This window comes from Quercus lobata, chromosome 3 (genome assembly GCF_001633185.2).
Source record: "Quercus lobata isolate SW786 chromosome 3, ValleyOak3.0 Primary Assembly, whole genome shotgun sequence".
Taxonomy (NCBI): domain Eukaryota; kingdom Viridiplantae; phylum Streptophyta; class Magnoliopsida; order Fagales; family Fagaceae; genus Quercus; species Quercus lobata.
This window is the reverse complement of record NC_044906.1, coordinates 43,125,266-43,146,391: the sequence shown is the minus strand read 5'-3', so window position 1 is coordinate 43,146,391 and position 21,126 is coordinate 43,125,266. Positions and strand designations below refer to the sequence as shown.

The 21,126-nt window shown below is 34.8% G+C and overlaps 1 protein-coding gene across 6 annotated transcripts in view; it reads left to right on the top strand.

The window, feature by feature from the left end:
• The window catches only part of LOC115981842 (ADP-ribosylation factor GTPase-activating protein AGD4-like), a 44,784-nt gene extending 24,190 nt beyond the window's left edge, over positions 1-20,594 (top strand). For 3 of the 6 annotated variants that reach the window (XM_031104233.1, XM_031104235.1, XM_031104234.1), the window contains 13 exons: positions 1,369-1,434; positions 5,049-5,096; positions 5,202-5,297; positions 5,379-5,420; positions 5,569-5,781; positions 5,934-6,065; positions 6,222-6,440; positions 7,603-7,689; positions 7,794-8,066; positions 8,907-9,028; positions 11,360-11,450; positions 19,684-20,135; positions 20,382-20,594. In XM_031104233.1, coding sequence (XP_030960093.1) covers positions 1,369-1,434; positions 5,049-5,096; positions 5,202-5,297; positions 5,379-5,420; positions 5,569-5,781; positions 5,934-6,065; positions 6,222-6,440; positions 7,603-7,689; positions 7,794-8,066; positions 8,907-9,028; positions 11,360-11,450; positions 19,684-20,135; positions 20,382-20,496 — 1,956 coding nt within the window. In that variant the 3' untranslated portion in view covers positions 20,497-20,594. Of the gene's footprint in view, positions 1-1,368; positions 1,435-5,048; positions 5,097-5,201; positions 5,298-5,378; positions 5,421-5,568; positions 5,782-5,933; positions 6,066-6,221; positions 6,441-7,602; positions 7,690-7,793; positions 8,067-8,906; positions 9,029-10,218; positions 10,304-11,359; positions 11,451-19,646; positions 20,136-20,381 lie in introns of those variants that run through there. The other 3 variants (XM_031104236.1, XM_031104238.1, XM_031104237.1) reach the window with 3 other exon arrangements.
• Positions 20,595-21,126: the final 532 nt, after the last annotated feature.

Below are 21,126 nucleotides of genomic sequence, written 5' to 3'. Positions count from 1 at the left end.
ATTTGATAGTGAGTTGGTTTTGCATGTGATGATGTAGTGGGTAGATGGTGGACCATTTTTTGATACACTTCAGTGCTGCTTTTGAGTTGTGGAGCTTTGATTTTAGATCCTTTGGGATTCAGTGGGTTTTTTTGGATAAGGTCATTGACCTTATGTTTGGATGGAGGAGTTGGGTTGGTAAGCATTCGTTGGATATTTGGAACCTTGTTCCATTATGTTTGATGATAATATGGAGGGAACACAATTAATGCACTTTTGAATATGTGGAAAGCGCGGGGGTTTAGTTTAGCAACCTTTGATTCCTTATATTAGTGGTCTCAAGCATGGAGCTTTATGAAGAGGAAATCCATTGTGTTGTTCATAGAGTCCTTACCTTTTCGTATATAATTCTTTCTTGTTGTCATTCTTGAGGCCTATTTATGTGCTTTGTACATGAATTTGTCTTTTTTTAATAAAATTATTCTTACCTATCAAAATCCTGGATCACTAGAGAGACTGTGAAAGCTTGCCATGTGTATGTTGCTTAGCTAGAGAACATGATAGAGTTAGTGAACCAAATCTTCTTACATTCTTTCAGTAGCTTGGGAGTTGTAATATTCTACCTATGCCCATTTGGGGCAACTAAATTTTGAGGTACTTTTTAATTGGCATGAGAGGTTTGGCAGTATTATCAGTAAACAAGTCTAGAGCTTCTCTTTTATGCCTGGCCTAGTTCTTATGGGTGGCACACAATTAATGAACGCTTTATACAATGGAGCATTCTTAAGAGTTTAGAAGCACACTTTTAGTACTTTATATGAGTAGATGGGGATTCTACCTCCTCATATCATCTTTCCATTATGGATTTCATCATTCTTATCTGACTTTTGATTGCGTGTTCTTGAAATTAAGAATTATTTACTAGGAAATTTTTTTTGGTAAATAATATTTTTTGTTGCAAAAGGAATAAGCCTTATGTACACAGGATTTATACTCCAATTTCTCCAAAAGAATTACAAGTAACTAGATTAACATTGAAAAAGAAAAACCAAAAATCAATGAACTCAACAAGAGAATTCATATCACTACACCCTAGAGTGCGAGATCACTTAAATAAATTTCTCAAGACTGAGGATTTCAAGTTGTCTAAGATCATTAACTATAAATTAAGATTTGTATTCTTTATGATTTATGAATGAAAATCTCAGAAGTGAGAAATTTTGATAGAAAACATATTTTATTTATGGGATGATTTCTCTTTTCTACCCTAGTACTTCTTAGGATTTATCCTGCTGTTAAACAAACTCATCATCTTCGTAGCATCATCTAGCTACATAAGGTTGTCTCTCTTGTATATATCTCTTTTATTTTGTGGTTTTCCATTGCCAGGCACGAGAAAAGTTTGTGTCTTTGAAGAAAAATACAAGAGAAGACATTGTTGCAGAACTAGAAGAGGTATTTTCTATATTATATTGTAATCAGTGGCTTATTAATTTTTTTTCTGAACAAGCATTTGCATCTGGCTGTGGTAACTTCATACTGTTTTATATCTAACTATATCTGTATTGATGGATCTTTTTTCTTGACCAGTTATGTGTTTAATTGCATTGGCAATTAGACATGTTTTCTTGAAAATAATTAGTAGTCATAGATAGTATGATGTCAATTATCTTAAAGCCTGGCACTGATTGCTAGTATTTATTTATTTTTGGGACTGGTATGTTACAAATGTGCTCAATGGGTCTTGAACTCATGACCTCACCCTCATCCCATTATCATGGAAGAAGGAAGTACCAATTGAGCTATAGCTCATTTGTCTTAGTGTGGGGATGTGATTATCACTGCACATTGCAAATGGAGGCTTTACTGGCTGAAGATCTGTGCTTCAACAGTTTTACCCCTTTCATGTCCATGATGGACTGGGGGCTGGGACATTTCCCTTGAAGCCTTTTTATCAACAACATAACTAACTTGTTCTGAATTCTTCTCTAGATTGCCTTCATAATGCAAGGGTTAGTTTTAGGTTAGTGGGAAGTGACGTAATATTTGTCGAACTGGACTGAAGAACACACTTTTTATTTATTTATAATTTTTTTGTGATTTTGATTTTTGCTTCTATTTTTTTATTTTTTATTTTTATAAGTAATCTGATTGTCCTTCAGGAGAAAGGGCTGATAGATTGCTTTGGAAGCTTACTGAGAAGGGTAAATTTGACATCTGATCCTAGAATGAGGCATTGAGAGGGTCGCTAAGAACCTTGTATTTAAATCCTCCCTCCTCCATTGTTGTAACTATCAAGTTATAAAAAAATGAAGCATTAATAGGGTCTAATGTTAGACAGTTAACTTGGAAGAGAATTTTGGCACTGTAAAGTCTATTTAAAAGTTGCATTTTTGGTTTGGACAGCTGCTTTGCTTGAAATCGTTGTGGTAGATGACCTTGTTAAGAGGATTAGTATTTAAGAGGATTGGTGTTGCATTTGTAAGGGCAGTGATGGTATGGTTGATCTTCTGTTGATTCATTGACTTATTGCAAGAGTCATGGTCTTCTACCTTTTCCACTTTGGGGTTAAATGGGTAATATCTTAAAGAGATGGTGAGGTTTACCATAGTTTGGAGAGGCATGTTTGTTGACAATGTATTAGCCTTATTTGGAATGCAGTGCTGGGGGAAATTTAGAAAGAGGAACGGTTGTGCATTTAGGGGTTGAGATGGTTAAGCTTAAATCTTTATTTATAAGATATTTATGTGAGTGAATACATGCTTATAGCAGTATTCTTATTCTTTCTCTTGCATGGTTTTTGATTTGTTACATTAGAATTTGTAATTTTTAAGTGAACCTTTTGTATAGCCTGTGTACTTATGGTTTCATCTTTTTCTAATAAAAGCTTGGTATTAAGCTGGAGTCACTCAAGGCAACCTACACTGGCTTTCTCTCCTTGGTTGCTCCTGTCCTGTCCATGCATTTGGATTTGCACCTGCTTTTCTGACTCCATTGTATTTACTAAATTTCTCAAGGTAGAATTAACTAGTACCTCTATGCAGAAGACGAACCCAGCCAGGTGGTTTCTCAAAAAGCTTTGAGCCTAGGGTAGATAATCTTTGGAGGTAGCATCCCTACTCAGTGATCGGTCTGCTAATTCATGCAAATCAAAAGAAATTTGTTTGAGTGTTTTACATGCATATCTCATTGAATAACGGCAACAGGGGTGCAACTCATGTACATGAGATGTTCACAAAAGGACCATAAGCTATCAAGGAAACTAAAAGCTCTAGAAATTTAAATAAATTAGAGAAAGAATAACACACGTTGGCAGCCAGGCAATCATATAAGGACTTAATGCCAAACCTTCAAATCCAAGACCAATTCCTCACACCCTTCGAAGTTTTAAGCATTTCAATCTCCAAATAAACCACATAAGACACAAAAGGTTTGCATTCCATACAGTTACATTATGCTATGATGCGGGATGCACAAGGATATTTTTATTTTAATTTAATATTATTATTTTTTTTTGCACGTCAGTTGTATTTTTATGTTTTAAGTCCTAGTAGTTTATTAGGTTATTAGTATTTTAATATTTGGAAGTAAGGTTATTTTGGTAATGAGGTAATTAAGGTTTCCTAAGCCAATTAGAAATTAGGGATTAGTTATCCTACATAAGCAAACTATTGTACTAATTTTGGATATTATAATTTGATGAATGAAACAATAGCCTTTACGTTTCTTTGGTCTTGTGCCAACTCTAGTTCCACCCTAGGTGCTAACTCCTAGTGGTTTGAAATGCTTGGTGCCAACTCTAAGCCAGGCCTTGGTGCTGATCCGTAGGCCATGTCCCTTTATTTTCTTGTCTTTCAATTTTGCTGTTCAATTGTTCTAGTATTGTCCTGCGTAATGTTGTCTACCAAATTGTCCTTTCAAATTCACCACTCTTTAATGCCTTCCAAAAGGTCATATAATCATATCCAAAGAAGTTATCATGAACGAAATACTTATATTACTTATGGGTAAAAAAAGAAAGAAATGTAGACCATGTAAAAGAAAAACTTAAACCGTATGGTTTGAGCTTGATGGCAATGTAGACCATGTTATTTATTTATTTATTGAAAATATTGTTTGAATTTGTCCAAAGAGTGCAACACGCTCTTTTTGCCCACATTTGCACACCATTTTGCGTAAATTTGTTTCATCACATTTTGTCCAAAGAGTGCAGTATTTTCTAAATAATAGTTTTAAAGTATTGTCTATAAAAATGTTTTAGACATGTATAATGAAATAATTTTTCTAAGACATTTGTCATCAAACATTTTTTTGGTTGAGAAATATTTTAATAATGACTTCAAACATTTTGTTGGTTGTTACTTATGTTTAAAACCCTAAAATAAACATAAATTATGCCCAAATATATATATAAATATATCTAACAATTAATATTAATTATTTATTTTACTGCAGAGTCCATGCCATGTCGTTTCCTAGTTTTCAAGAATTGTCGTTTTGTGGTCTCTCATGCCGGGTCATGTCCGTATCTTTCCTCCTAACCAATTTGTATAGTGTTACTACATTTTGGCAATGATATCTTAAATGACATTTCCTTCTCTGTAAGAACGTCGTGGAGGGTGAGATTGTGGTTTCTAAACCCACTGGGTGCATGTATATCTTACCATTAAAGAAGAAAAGAGTTTAACTATATTTCATGGTAAACATATTCAACACAACTTTTACCCCTTTAGGGTACAATCTAGTGGTTGGAGGCTTGTGATGAGCTGTAGAACTAAACATGTTGGGTTCGATCCCCATTAGGAGTTTTCCTGGATTACTTAATACACGGTTTTGGTGGGTGGGTTCGTGTATCCGTGGTTTACTCCCCAAGGGTGGGTCCAAAGGGCACTGCCTTGGTGAGGTTGCACGTCATTTAAAAAAAACATATTCAGTAAAACTTTTGTTTTGGTATTTAAAAGCCAGGTGCATATTCTTTCCTAAAATAAAATTTCTAGGAGCTGACACCTTCTTGATGGAAAAATTAAGGATCTTACATTCCTTATCATCCTTTTTTATTTTTTGGACAGGATCTGCAGAACTCAAAGTCTGCATTTGAGAGGAGCCGCTTCAATCTAGTATGCCTTCTACTTATGTGGATCTCTTCTATGCTTTTGTACAAAATCACTTTTTTTGTTGTTCTACTTGTGGTAGACTTTCCTTTCTGGTTTTAAGGAGTGCAGGTAAATGCCCTCATGAATATTGAAGCAAAGAAGAAGTATGAGTTCTTGGAATCTATAAGTGCAATTATGGACGGTCATCTGAGATATTTTAAACTGGTGTGCTTTTTAAATTTTTAAATCTACACTTTGTTACATGTCAAACATTTTGTGGACTAAAGATAGTTATATGTGCTTTAGGGATATGAACTATTGAGCCAGATGGAACCATTTATTCACCAGGTATGTATGGGTAGGTGGAATATTTCCTTGCTTATCAGCTTTTGAAAATTTTCATTTTTATCAAAGTCCTGGACGCATCATACTTAATTCAGAGTTGCTCCTGCGTTATATAATTATGAATGTTAAATGAATTGATTCCTGATATTAGGTATTAACATACGCACAACAATCTAAAGAAATGGCCAATGTTGAACAAGATAAACTTGCAAAAAGGATTCAAGAATACAGGACACAAGCTGAGCTGGACAATATGCGGGCTTCAAGTAGCTTGGAGCATTCAGCAGGTACTGATAGCATTCGTGTTGTTGGTATGAGTCCATACAAAAATGTCGAAGCAATTATGCAGTCCACCAATGGGGAGGTAATTAACTGGTTTTGGTAGTTTTATATTAAGTTACAGACCATGCAATTGCCTTCAGTTTCCATCATTGCAGCCCAAATTTTCTAAACCTTGTGTCTGACTTCATTAGGGTTCCATTGTGACATTTTATTTTGTATTTTTTCACTTTTTAGGTCCAAACTATCAAACAGGGATATCTCTTAAAACGATCTTCAAGTTTGAGAGGAGATTGGAAGAGGAGATTCTTTGTACTTGACAGTCAAGGGACTCTAAGTTATTACAGAATGAAGGGTACCAAACCTGTGGTATATAATACTGTTATAACTTGTCTTGACCTATAAAATTTAGTGATGCAATGCTTAATTTATGTTTCTTTAGCTTGCTTCCAGACTTACTGACTTATGGTTTTGGCCTAGCTACATGAAATAATCCTAAGTTTTCTTTTTCCCTACCCCCAACAGGGCCTTCAATCTTACCATTATACTCGTTCAGCTGAAAGTAATAGCAGTATGTTTGGTAGATTCCGTTCAAGACACAATAGGACATCTTCATTAAGTGAAGAAATTCTGAGCTGCCGTACTGTTCATCTCCATACATCAACTATAAAGATGGATGCAGAGGACATGGATCTACGTCTTTGCTTCAGAATAATTTCTCCTTTAAAAACTTACACATTGCAGGTGATTGATCGATTGGCTTTTCAATATTTAAATAATATTCTTCTTCTGGATTGTGCATCAATGCATACAAGCAAAACGCCAACTTCCTTTTTTTTGGGGTTTGTGTACCATAATGCCAACTATCCAAAATAAGCCTTTATACTCCTAGTTTTGTACAATGAAAATGGTAAATAAAGAAAGAAAGAAAGAAAAAGCTTACGTGATTGTTAAGCTTATATTTCATTTCAGTCAAGCCTTTGAGCTCAAGCTTAAAATGCAAGCTTAGTATCAATCTAAAACTCGAACTCAATATTCTTGAATTAAGCAAGGAAAACCAGCAACACGACCATTGTACATTGTAAGCAAACAAAGCCCCAATACAATCAAGAAATCAATATAGTTAACACTTATACACAGTCTGGCAACAATACCAGAGCAACTATAACACACTAGATCAAGGAGAATGAAACTGCTCTATTAACATCAGAGTTTGGGAAGCCAATCAAGATTATTACTAAAAGGTAGCACTCTCTAGTTTCTACCCTTAACCATTTAGTGAACCGTGGCAAAAACCTAGGTCATTTCTATTTTTTCTGTTCTTTCAATTTTCGTGTTGCGTTTTTTCATAAAGTGCCCAAAAAGAAAAGAGAAACTTGTTATTATGATGTAGTCATGTCCTTTTTGGTAATTTGCCCATGAAACAACAGCTTTACACCATTGTCAAAATGCTCAATTATCAAAAACAACACTTTTTCATTGATTTAATTTTTTTTTTTTTTTGGGGTTCAGGAAGAATTGAAACCACGCATTTGTAAACAGAACTTCAAAAAACTATACCAAATGGATCCTTAGTTTTGTGCGACCTCAGTATGGATATTGGATACTGATTATCGAATTGGATTTTTCAGGACAATATTGTTACTTCATCGATTATCAAAGGCTTTTTATTTTTTATTTTTAAATGGTTGGCTAAGTGCCAATTATCTATGGTACGAATGATTTTTGCCTTATCTTTTCTTGGGAATCGCCACAATGTGATCTTGGTTAATAATAATTGGCAACATATTATCTTAAGGAGTTGGTCCGTGAATTATTATTATTTTTTGGTTCTTTTTAAATCAATATACTTGAAGTATTCTGTAAAAAATTGTGCCAACTTTTTTCCTAAACCTTGTTTGGTCAGGCTGAAAATGAGGCAGATAGGATGGAATGGATAAACAAAATCACAGGTGCTATTGCATCTCTTTTCAATTCTCATTTTCTTCAACAGGTTTGTCCATACAATGCCTTTTTCCTTCCTGTGTGATATTATACCAAGTTGTGCATGCAATCATTATAGCTTTCACTGACAAGAATTTGTTGTCTATTTGGCAGCCGCACCCTGGAATAAAACATGTTGAGAACAGTCACTCTATCTGTGGTGCTTCTGTTGATGTTCAATCACTAGGTAGCCATGAAAGTTTAGACAATGACATAAAATTCAACAGAGCTGATTATGTTCCTAGAATTCTCAGAGGAATTCCAGGAAATGATATTTGTGCAGAGTGCAGCACTCCTGAACCAGATTGGGCATCGCTTAATCTTGGCATATTGTTATGCATTGAATGCTCTGGTGTTCATCGGAATCTTGGTGTTCATATCTCAAAGGTGCCTTATATTTGGAATGTAAATTAAAAAATTTATTGCTATTATTTTGTTATAGAATTTATAGTTACAAATATCTGTTTTGGCTCTTGAAACTGCTCATATAGAAACACTACGGATGATGGCTGAAAGAATATTATATGCTTCCAATGATAGCTAAATCCTTTGTGAAAGAACTCTGCAATTATAATAGTAAGACTGAGTAGCTGCTTCTTTTTTATCTTTTGGAACATTTTTCAAGGCCTCAGATGTTAATGCTAAAATTATTAACTTCCTTGAGAAAATATATGTCATGAATCAATATGTGGTGCGTAGTAAATAGGTGTAACAAACACCGTAAAATAATTCTTTGAAGTTACTGTATTATTGAAGCCAGGCTAATTCTTTCTAGTATGATTTATTTATTGAAGTGACTGTATTACAAGAAAATATTCCTGCTTATAACCTGACTTTGAGTGGCGTCTGAGATGTCACACTATATAAAATTTAAGTAGGATACTTGATATGTTCTACTAGGAAGTCATTTAATGGCCATCATAAGTTATTCTTCACAATGTTAAAGACATACCTAAGAGTCTCTTGCCAAGAGCCTAATTGGAAGCTCATATGATTGCTTGAAGTCTTATGTTGAGTTTCACGTGAACATTGATTATATTGGTTTTAATGATTTAGATATAGTTTTTTCTAAAAATTTATGTCAACCAAAAAGGTTCAGGTTCTTTAGAGTCAGCACTTATGTATTAAAGAATCACAGTGAATAATAACCTCCATAATTGTGTCATGATTGTCAATTCCCTGTTGAGAGCCTGCTATTAAAGTGATACTTTGTCCTATCTACTGCAGGTGAGATCTCTAACATTAGATGTCAAGGTTTGGGAACCTACTGTCTTGGACTTGTTCCAGAACTTGGGTAACTCTTTTTGTAACTCTGTGTGGGAGGGATTGCTTCTACTTGAGAATGAAAGGTAAGATTTCCTTGAGCTGTATACCAGATAGGCTATATTATTGAGTTTGTCTAGTAGCTGTTAGTTTCTTTATTTTATCTTTGTTGTGATTGTTGGCATGTGGAAAATTTGATGTAAATGAATGTGATAAGTTACTACTTGTCCCAAATGCCTAAGCTATTGGGAAATGGTGAATTTAATCATTTTAACTATTATTCTAAGACTCCCACTTGACTTGTGAGTCTAAACCCTCCCTTAATAAGTGGGGTCCAACATGTTGGACTTTTAACTTTTTAAATGAGAGGTAGACTAGAGACAAAGTTCAAATCTAGGATCACTTGCTTTATATGTATAGGGTTAGGTTCAAATTACATCTAGTGTAACTTTAAGTAATATCACGTCACTCAATATTTTTTATTTAATGCAAATTTTGATAAATTCACTGTTGGATTACATTTCTTCTTGTGCCCTCAATGCTTCTAGAATTTCAAGATCATCAAAGATCAATAACCATATTATCTATAAAATGTTAAAATTATGCATAAAAGATGTGTTTATGAATAGAATGGTAAATAGCATTTGATCGGCACAAAATTTGGCATGCTTGTTAAGATCATTGAGAATATTGAATCCAGCGGTGAGATTTTTGAAATATTAAAGTTATTAGCTTGTATAACGTTACTTAAAGTTACACTGGTCTAGACACATACATATATAAACCTTTTTGTGCACGAGCTTGTTCATTAAAAACATTACTAACTTGTGAATCAAGCTTCAAATACAGGTAGAACTTGACTTTTTTCCTAATGAAATGAACATAAACAAACTTTTTCTCAAGCAAAGTCTAAGCCATTTATGAACAACTTAGTTTGTTTATTGCCTTAACTATGTTGCACCTTTTGATCCGTACACTTCACCTAAGATTGTAAAAGAAAAAAAAGGTTTAGTTTAGATTTTATCTCCTTTTTTGGCAACAAGCTCTCCCTAACTTTTGGTAAAGAGATTCTTCTAACTCTTTTAAATGAAATTTGGGGTTTTTTCTTACATTTATCATGGAGGATCTTTTGCTATTAAATAAACCCTTCTATTTGAGGTATTTAAAATATTAATCTGGCAACTTTTGAGACTGCAATTAATGAGAGATATTGGTGAATTAATGAAAAGGTTGCAGCAGCAACATTTATAAGAACTGAGACTTGTTTAAGATATAGGCCAGACCTTTGAGCAATGGCAAGTGCCCTCTGTCCAAGGCTCCAAGCAATGTGTGGCAAGTTTGAGTGTGGGAATCAGTCTCTCCAAAAATTGGGGGTAAGGTTGCCTATTGATTACCTCTTTGAAGCTCTATAGAAATTGGAGCCTTCTGCACTAGGAATAACCTTTGAGACTTGTTTTAAAATGTTAAAAAAAAAAAAAAATTATTATTACTGTTATTGATAAGTTACACACACACAGTGATTTTTGAATCCATGACGGAATGACCTCACTCTCCATCCCATATTATGGGAGAAGAAAATGCCATTTGTTTTAAGACAGTTTAATGTTGCTTTCTACAAAGTCACCTTACACAAACTTTTACAATAACATTCCTTTAGATTGAGGGAACTGATATGTTTTTTCTGAAATATGGTTTTATAAAATCTTTGGTTCAGTGGCTACATGGTAATCTATACTTTTAGTACTGGGTAGTTTTGAGTGTTCTCAGCAAGAATTCAGATTTACCCATCTAGTTTATTTTCTGAATGCAATAATTTTTATATACTTTCTTAGTTTCTTACTCGTCATTACCATTTCCCCTGGTATAGTGACCAGTTCCATGTTTTCCTCGAATTTATCATTTCCCACCGCTGTTTGAAAGAGAAATATGAATTTGGTTATACTTATTAATGTCATATATGCATATGGATTTTTGGCTCTTGGGCCTTGGCTCAGGTGGAGAAGATCTATGGTTTAAATCTTAGAAATCAATCAATCAATCAATCAATCAATAAATATGCATATATATATATATATATATATAGAGAGAGAGAGAGAGAGAGAGAGAGAGAGAGAGAGAGAGTATGACCAAGATTTCAAACAAATAAAAAGATCTTAGTCCATACTTTGTTATGGCTTTTAGCCACTGCTATTTGAATAGATCTAAAGATGTGTTTATATATTTCAGTCAATAAAGAGAGTGAATTCTCGTGAATTAAAGCTAAGAATTGGTGGAAATATCATCTATATGACAATTTAGCTTACTGGCATCATTTCTTGTCTGGCTGATTGAATATTGGTCATATACATTTTGTGGTATTCTAGAAGTTTTAAATTTTTAATGTTATTCCCTTGTAATTCCAATGTAATCTTATGCAGGATAGATGAATCAAGTGCTATGATCGCATCAGTTACAAAACCATGCCCCAAAGATCCCAACTACGTTAGGGAGAAATACATTCAAGCAAAGGTAACTAGTTAATCCGTCTCTTGTATTGTATATGTATTGAAATCAATATCTTGCTTAGAGCATCAGTATTGATATTCTGTATGACATCTTTAAAATTGCAAAAAATTTCTGTGAGATTTTTCTGTATAATACTACCTCCAGCCCATTTCTAATGATTTCTCTTTGTATTTTATTTTTCACTCTATTCTACTTGAATATAAGGGTAGCATAAGAAAGTCATTGATGTGGAAAGTGCAAAGAAAATTTTATTTTATTTTGATTTTGTTTATTTTAGTACTCAAATTTTATTTTAGGTCGTATTATTTAAATTAAGTTGTGTTAAAGACGAGAATAAAATAATATAGAGAAGCGAAAGCAAGAAAGAGAGAAGAACACAAGGGATTATGTGGTTCGAACATCCACAGAATAAAGCCCTAGTAACTACATCTTTACTATAAACTCAACTCATCAATTACAGTGAACCCTTAATAGGGTATATATAGAGACTAGAAGCTAGGGTTAGCCCAACATGGACTCACAACATAACTAGGCCTCTTGGGCCATTACATCAAGATAAACCCAATACTTTAATACTTAGTATTATATTTAATTTACTAGACTTGGGTTATTTTTGTGATTCAATAATTGGGCTTTCCTAAGTCAATTAGAATTAGGGTGAAGTCATATTAGTCTATATAAGCACACTATTATACTTTAGTAGAGACAATTTCCTTGAGTAATAAATTTATTGTTGAAGTTTTTCCTTCAATAGCTTGATGCTGATTCTATGCGACCTTAGGCGCTTATTCTGATTCGTAGTTTTTTTTTTTTTATTTTCTTCAGTTTCTGTGTTGCACCAGTCTTGGTTTTGTGAATTACGTTAGTCATACATATTTTGTGCTTTGATTTTGGAAGATCAACATATATTATGAAACATCCCAAAAAGGAAATACATAGAAGTATTATTGATCAGTTAAACTCTCATCTTGTGTATGTGGGAAATTCATGTCTTGGCATTGGTGATAAATTTTCTGTTTTGATATTTTGAAACTTGCAATAAGATTTCTTAATATTCTTCTAAATAATACTCTTCCACCCTTTTTTGCATTATTTTTCTTTCATTTGCTGCTTTATTCTTTCTTTTTTGTTCTTTTTTTTTTTTTTTTGATGAAGTTTTCGGGAAAGTCATAAATATTGTGTATTGGTATTAAAAGTGGACATCTATTAATGGAACTTCCGAGAAAGGAAGGAGGGAAAACAAAATGTGACAGAGAAAGTAATATATGTACCAAAAATGGTATGTCCATTATATACTCTGTAAGCAGGATGATATGTGCACGTCTTTTCTTTTGTCTTGGATAAGTATTGATATATGCTAATTCTACTTCATTAGAATCTAAATAGAGAATTGATAGACATGTAATTCTAACTGCTGATGAGCATGTGGAAGATATTTAGGAATTTCAAATTAGTATGCTTACGAAGCATTTATTTAGTGTAAAAATGCGAAACTGACCTTCTAAATTTCTTCAAATCTCATTTCAGTTCTCTAAATTTACTTTTGTTCATTATAGTCCTCTAAGTTTCAAATTTATTCAATTAAGGATTTTCCTTCAACTTTTATTAAAATTTTTTGAAAAAAAAAATCTGCAAAATATTTTTCAATCATTTGTTGAATTTTTTTAATTTAAAAAATTTGAAGAAAAATTTTAAAAATTGAAAAATTAAACACAATATATAACAAAAGTTAATGGAAAAGTCTTAATTGAATAAACTTGAAAGTTAGAGGATTGAAATAAAAGAAATCAAAGTTAAAGGACTGAAATGAAATTTGAAAAAATTTAGAGGGTCAGTTTTGCATTTTAGCCTATTTTATATTTCCACATAATTCCAATATTAGACTGGTGATTAATTAGGGATATGTGCCTTCGTGGTAAAACAAATCACCACCAATTTAAGATATGATATGTCTTGTTTTAGCTGGTACTGGTACTACATTCTCTCTATACAAGTTCAGGTTGCAGTTACATGTTATAGACCATTCAATGGCTGCCTTGTAAATGAGTATAGCAACCAACTTTACTGTTCTCAGATTTTTAGAATGAATTCTTACTATTAACCAACGTAGTATCCTATTTCTTTTTTTTTTTTTTGATAAGTAAGAAAGATGTATGTTCAAAAAGCTACCTCATGCAAAAAAAGCATAAGGCAGACCAAAGATTACAGAAAAAGAAACGAAAAGACAGAAAAAGCTATTTACAAAGGAGAGAACTAAGGAACAAAGGGAGAGAATCACTAGAGGTGAGTCCCCAAGCCCTAGACCAGTCAAAAAGTGAACCATTCTCAAAAGTTTGCAAATTTCGCTCCCTCCAAATACACCACATTAGGCACAACAGAACTAAATTCCAAATGCTAGAAGAGTGCTTTCCAAACCAATTCCACCAATCAAAAAGAGTATTTGCAACTGATCTTGGCAAGACCCATGAAATCCCAAAAGATCTAAAAACCAAGCTCCACAACTAATAAGCTTTTTCACAATAGAGTAGCAAATGATCCACCATCTCCCCATTACAATGACACATAATGCATCAATCAACAAAATCAAAGCCTCTACCCCGCAAATTGTCGCCTATAAGAATCTTATCCCAAGCTACAGTCCAAACAAAGAAAGAAACATGCCGATGAGCCTTAACCTTCCAAATACCTTTCCAAGGAAAGATAATGGGCAAGGGACCTCGTAACATATTATAAAACGAGCAGATGTCAAAATTCCCATTCTTCGTCAACTTCCATTTCATACGGTCTCCATTCTCAGTTGGAGGTAAATTAAATCCCAAGGTACAAAGGAATTCATTTACAACACCCATCTCCCAATCATTTGGTTCTCGAATTAAACGAACATTCCAACTTCTCCGTTCCTCTATCCCCAACCGTTCAAGAGAAGAGTCCACAGATGCCTCTCTACTAGTAGCAATGCCTCTCTACTAGTAGCAATTGGGAAGGCCAGTTGCAGTGGTAAATACCCACACCATCGATCTGTCCAAAATTTCACTCTATATGCCACCCCTACCTCAAACCGAATATTTTTGTTAAAAATCTCTCAACCCATCCGGATACTTCTCCACAAACCACACCCATGTATACCCCCTATGGGCCTACCTAGTTGTAAGACCATCCCCCCACTCTTCCCCAAACTTCAAAGCTACAACCCTTCTCCAAAGCCATGTCTCCTCAACCCCAAACCACCATAACCATTTTCCTAATAAGGCTTTATTAAAAGTAGTTAATTTCTTTACTCCCAAACCACGATTTTCCATAGGCGCACACCTTCTCCCGCGCTACCAATTGTGTCTTGGAATCCCCCACAAGGAATCCCCCACAAGAAATCCCTTTACAACTTCTCAATTTTATTAGCCACGTGTAGGGATAGTAAAACGAGATAAATAGTAAGTAGGAAGACAAGATAACGTGCTCTTAAGGAACGTCAGTCTTCCACCTTTTGACAAATACAACTTCTTCCACCCAGCCAACTTTCGCTCAGTTTTCTCCAACATAGGATTCCAAATAGTAGGGAACTTATGGGTATCCCCCAACAGCATACCAAGATAGGTCATAGGCAAAGTCCCAATCCTACAACCCAAAATCTCTGCCAAGGCATGCACATTATTAATCTCCCCTATTGGAACCATCTCACTCTTCAAGATATTAACCTTCAAACCTGTCATAGCCTGGAAACAAAGTAGTAGCATCCAAACATGTAGGATTTGCTCCACATCTGCATCACAAAACAGAATTGTATCATCCGCAAACAAAAGATGCGAGACACATTCCCCTCCACCCCGTCTACCATCAGCCCTAAAACCACGAAGCAAGCTAGCACCTTCAACTCTTTTCAACATCCTACTAAAAACCTTTATCATAACCAAAAACAGCATAGGAGATAGTGGGTCCCCTTGTCTCAATCCCATTGTGCTCCCAAAAAAGTTAGGTGGAGACCTATTGACCAAAATAGAAAATTGAATCGTAGATATACAAGTACGAATCCATTTGCACCACTTCTCCCTATAGCTCATTCTCTTCAACAGATCTAGTAGAGTCTCCCAATTCACATGATCACAAGTTTTCTCAATATGTAGCTTACAAATAACCCCCGAAATCTTACCCTTTACTCGATTATCAACACACTCATTGGTAATAAAAATTGAATCAAGTATCTGTTTGCCACCCACAAAACTATTCTGAAACTCAAATACTGGTTGATCTAAAATCACTTTCAAGCGATTTGCCAAAACCTTAGACAAGATCTTGTACAAGCTCCCGACCATGCAATAGGTCTGAAGTCTTGAATATTGGAAGCATCATTCGTCTTAGGGATTAATGCTATGAAAGTAGCATTCAAAGATTTTTCAAATTTACTGTGTAGATAAAACTCTTCAAATACTGCTAAAACATCTTTTTTTTTTTTGATAAGTAAAAGATATATTGATAAAAAAGGGGACACCCTAGTGCACAGGGAGTGTACAAGGGAAAAGAAATCAAATACAAAAATTACAAGAGTCTAGGAAATCAATAAAAGAGGGGAAAGATTTATCTTGCAAAGCAAACAACCAATCCCTTAAAGTTCTAAAAAAGAGAAGCTTGAGGTCAGGAATAGATTTCTCAGTATCTTCAAAACATCTACTATTCCTCTCCCTCCAAAGACACCACAATAAGCAATGAGGAATGATGGCCCAAATATAACCATTTCGATGACGACCAAAGCTGCCTTGCCAACACCATAACAGCCCCAGAACAGAGTGCGGCATAACCCAAGAAACTCCAAAAAGGCCCAAAACCATAGACCATAGATCCGAAGCAAAAGGACAATGAAGAAATAGATGGTCAACCAATTCACCATTTCTCTTACACATGTAGCACCAATCCAGAATCCACACCTTCCTTTTACGTAAATTATCAATCGTCAAGCATTTCCCTAAAGCAGCAGTCCAAACAAAGAAAGCTACTCTAGAGGGAATCTTTTGTTTCCAAATACTTTTCCAAGGAAACCCAATGGAAGCGGTGCCAGCTAAAATTCTATAATAACCACTAACCAAGAAACCCTTAACTTTGTTAGGAATCCAACACAATTTATCCTCACCTCGCCCCCTTGTATGCGAACCATAAATAGATGCCATGAAGTCGGACATAGACTCTAGATCCCGAGCATGCACACTCCTAATGAATCTCACATCCCAAAAGAGGACAACATGAGCGGACATCATAAGCTCAGCCACACTGGCATCCTTATTCCTACAAAATCTGAACAAGTCTGGAAATCTAACAGCAAGAGAAGTCTCTCCACACCATCGGTCTTGCCAAAACTTCACTCTAGATCCATCACCAATATCATACAGAATATGGTGAGAGAAAGAAGGCCATCCCTTACTGATATTTTTCCATAAACCAACACCATAAGGGCCAATCACAGCTCTGGAAAACCAGCCCCCCCACATACAACCATACTTTGTCTCCTTCCAACTCTTTAATAGCTAGAAGAATCTCCTCCTTTTCAAACCTCCTTTCAAGTCAGCCCCTCTCCAACGTGTCTATCTGATCAAACTCCAAACCTTCCATAAAAGGCCTCCACTCCTCTGTCTCCTAATACTGATTTTTATAAAAATTGTACTACCTGAGCAACTACCTTAGATTCCTCCTCATAAATCACTCCATCCACCTCCAAAATACTTAGATGATTATACCTTCTACGGGAATCAGTCACCTTATGGAAGAATTTAGTATTTTTATCTCCTTTCTTAATACATAACATCCTCGATTTCTGTCTCCATGAGATTTCTTTCAGTGAAAGAAAATTCTCTAATTGAGATCTCACAACAACTCTCTCACATGTCTCTGCATCAGAGAGGCCAAACTCCCCTTCCTTGGCATCTAAAAATTTCAAAGCCTCCAATAATTCTTTCTTTTTATGTCTAACATGACCAAACTCACTACGGTCCCACTGAATAATATCTTCTTTCAAAGCCTTCAATTTTTTGGCAAACACATAACTAGGTGTACCAGAGAAAGAATGTCAATTCCACCAAGAATGAACTCTTTCTATAAACCTATCTGTCTTTAACTACATATTCTCAAACCTAAACGGACTTTTTCCCCTCGCCAATAGAATTGGGAAATGGTTTGAAACAGGACGAGATAAAATCTGTTGGATCACATCCGGATAGTGCTCCTCCCAATCATGAGACACCAGAACTCTGTCTATCCTAGACATTGAGGGCTGATCTGAACCACTAGACCAAGAATAGCTCCCTCCCTCCAATGGTAAATCAATCAAATTAAGATCCTCAATGAACTCAGAAAATTGTTCCATAGCCGGAGTAAGATAAGAATTACCCAACTGTTCACTCGGAAAACGAACGATATTAAAATCCCCAATGCAACACCATGGGATGTTCCAGTATTGCTGAATGCCAACCAACTCATCCCACATCTAGCCCCTCACATTATTATCATTTGGGCCATAAACCCTTGAACACGCCCAAATAAAACCATCCCCCACCCCTTGCCACCGAACTGACATAAAAAAGGAACCCACCATAATCTCCAACCTTTACGTAGTAACATTTTTTCTTCCTTTTTTGTGTTGCGTCATTCAATAGTATCCAAGATTGTTCATGAGATCCTACTTTTTGCAATGAAATCTGAAATGGCAATTGAAATCAAACCAAAAGTTGATATCTTTGTGTTATTTCATTTACCCTTCCTTAACATGGGTTGCATTTCTTATTCATTTTGTATTTTCCTCCTAAGGTTATTCTGGTCAAATTCAAAACTTATTTTATTATAATTACTAAAAATTTTAAAATCACAAATGTCATTATAAATATAATGGACAAACTCACCAGTTATCTTTGGAGGGATTTGACAAATGTCATTATAATTATAATGGGCAAGCTCGCAATTTCCTTTGGAGGGACTTAGCTATATTGTCCTTCTTAGCTGGACCAACTAGAAAGTTACTTGCACACTTAACTTTCTGTCCTTTTCTTTTCTAGTTCAATAGACTCATCACTAAATTTGGTAAATAATGCAGTGGACTTTTCTTTTGCAACAGTTTTTTAGGAAACAAATCATGGTGCTGTGGGGGCATCATGAGTATGGTACTATGATGGGTTCCCCTCTTCTTCCTCTCCCTATGGTTTCTTTCTCATTTGCATTATTTGAACTTTTCAATATCCTGTTTTAACAAACACGGGCTGCCTTACTGGAACAACCATTAATCATCAAACCCATCTCCCCAAGCCATAACTTTCATCCCCCAGCTTTTTTAAGGTTACGTTATGTTCATCATCGTGAGCATGAAGTAATCTTTTTCCCTAATAAAATAGCTTTCCTTATTTAAAAATTAAAATTAGAAAAAAAAAATCCCTATCATGTCCAATCCTTTCCCCCGGGCATCATACATGTATAATGTCCTAGCAGTACACTTAACATGCATATTGCAGTAGTCAGCTAGACCAGAAAGGCACATCAACTCTTGATTTGAAACATACATCAATGTCTCTGCATAATGTGCTTTATAGTTCACTACCAAATGCCATCTTGAGTCCTCTTAAACAGCTTCCTTTTAATAGTTTTATGTAGAATATGCCTTTTGATTCATGAATTAGCAATTTATCAAGTTGTTATTAAAGCCCCATCCCTTGTGTCTTTCTAGTGGCACTAGCTCATCTACTGCCTCGTTATCTAATCCTTGAATCATTATGTGGAGAGGAGATGCACTGCTGATCCTTCCATTATTCAGTTTCTACATGAGTCAATATGAAGTTTACAGTAAAGTGATGCATTGATTTTGCATGTTTTCCCAAACTTCAGAGATCTTTTGTAGGTATCTTGGCCTTCTAGATGATTCTTTAGGCTTAAAGGGTAACATAAATGTTAACTAGTGTCATATGATCTCATGTTGCTTTCACTTTGTCATGCTGTTTGTGGATCTGGTAAGATGTTAACTATTAATATGTAATAGTAAATTTGAGCCTTTAGCTTTGCAAACTACTGGTTCATCCATGAGAGTCCTTGTCATTTATATGTACAGCTTCATTTGTGTCTGAGTGTGTGTGTTTTAATGTTCAGAAAACATTCTTATGTTATATCTGCAATATCATCCATGTTCTATAAATCTCAATCTGAATTACCAGTTTTTACCATCTTCCACTATCTAAGGTCTAAAATGAAGCATAATATTCTTGCCGTAAATTAGTACGTAGAGAAATTGCTGGTCATCCGAGGAGTAATTGAAGCCGGGACTCTTTCCAATGCTACAAATATCTGGCAAGCAGTTAAGAACAATAATTTGCGAGAAGTATATCGCCTTATTGTTATGTCAGACGTAAGTCTCATCAACACTACATTTGATCATGTGGATGGTGTCAATCTATATCACCATGTGGATGCACAAGACTCGGATGCAATTGAAAGGAAACAGTATGATCCAGCAGACTGTGATGGAATCGAGGACTCCAATGAGCCAGCGAACTGTCTTCAAGGTTGTTCATTATTGCATCTTGCATGTGACTGTAGCTATCTGTTGATGGTTGAATTGTTGCTGCAATTTGGTGCGGATATAAATATGCACGACTTCCATGGAAGGACTCCTTTGCACCGTTGCATCTCCAGAGGGAACAACCCACTAGCAAAGGTTCTTCTTAGAAGGTAATATATCTGTCATGAATATAAGTTTTGGAAGTCTTTTTTTCTAAGAAACTGACTGTAATGAATATAAACTCCTGTTTCTTATGATTAACTTGTAGCATCATATAAAAAATTACTGTACAGCTTTTGTACTTGTCAAATAGAGGATTCTTGTTTTTATTAGGGACAGACCAAGCGATAGAATGCAACTTCTGTCTTTTCTGTTGGTCAGATTCTTTTATAACTCCTAACGTATAAGTCATGCAGAGGTGCGCGTCCATCAATTAAAGATGGTGGAGGGCTTAGTGTACTGGAAAGAGCAATGGAGATGGGAGCAATTACTGATGAGGAGCTATTTATATTGCTTACGGAATGCGAGTAAACTAACATTGCCACCTGATGTTAGCTTGCATAGTCTGTTTTTGACCCCCGCTGCTGACTACCCATATTGTCTGTAAACATCATAATCCTCTTTCATCTTTTAGAACAGAAAAACCCTTATTAATTAATTTTTGATATCTATTGACATTATTTTCCCTCAATTTATAGCAGTCCGTTGAATATTGTTCTCTAAGAATATTTGAAATAGAATTATTCTTGTGTTCTAATATAGTTCAAAGTTCCTAATCTTATTCTATAACGATATTCACTGGAAACAGTTAACCGTCTTCAAATTTGATTAATGTTTTATTCATTAGTTGAATACATGTGTCAAAATTAAAGATTAGTTTCCTTATGGATAGTGATGAACAGAGATGATTATTTAAAATTTGGATTATGTTTCTTTGCTATGGTTTTTGTTTACTTTTTTATGTATCAAAACGTGCACGTACCTTCTAATTCTGGTTGCTATGATTTTATATGGACATAGAGAACAATAGGTTAAATAAAATGATCCAAATCCAGTGTTTCGCATGGCCATATGAATTGGGTATAAAAATCCTTCTGGATTTTTTAATCCTCAATGTTCAAATTTTAATTTTTTTTTAAAAAAATCTGTTTTTAAAATAAT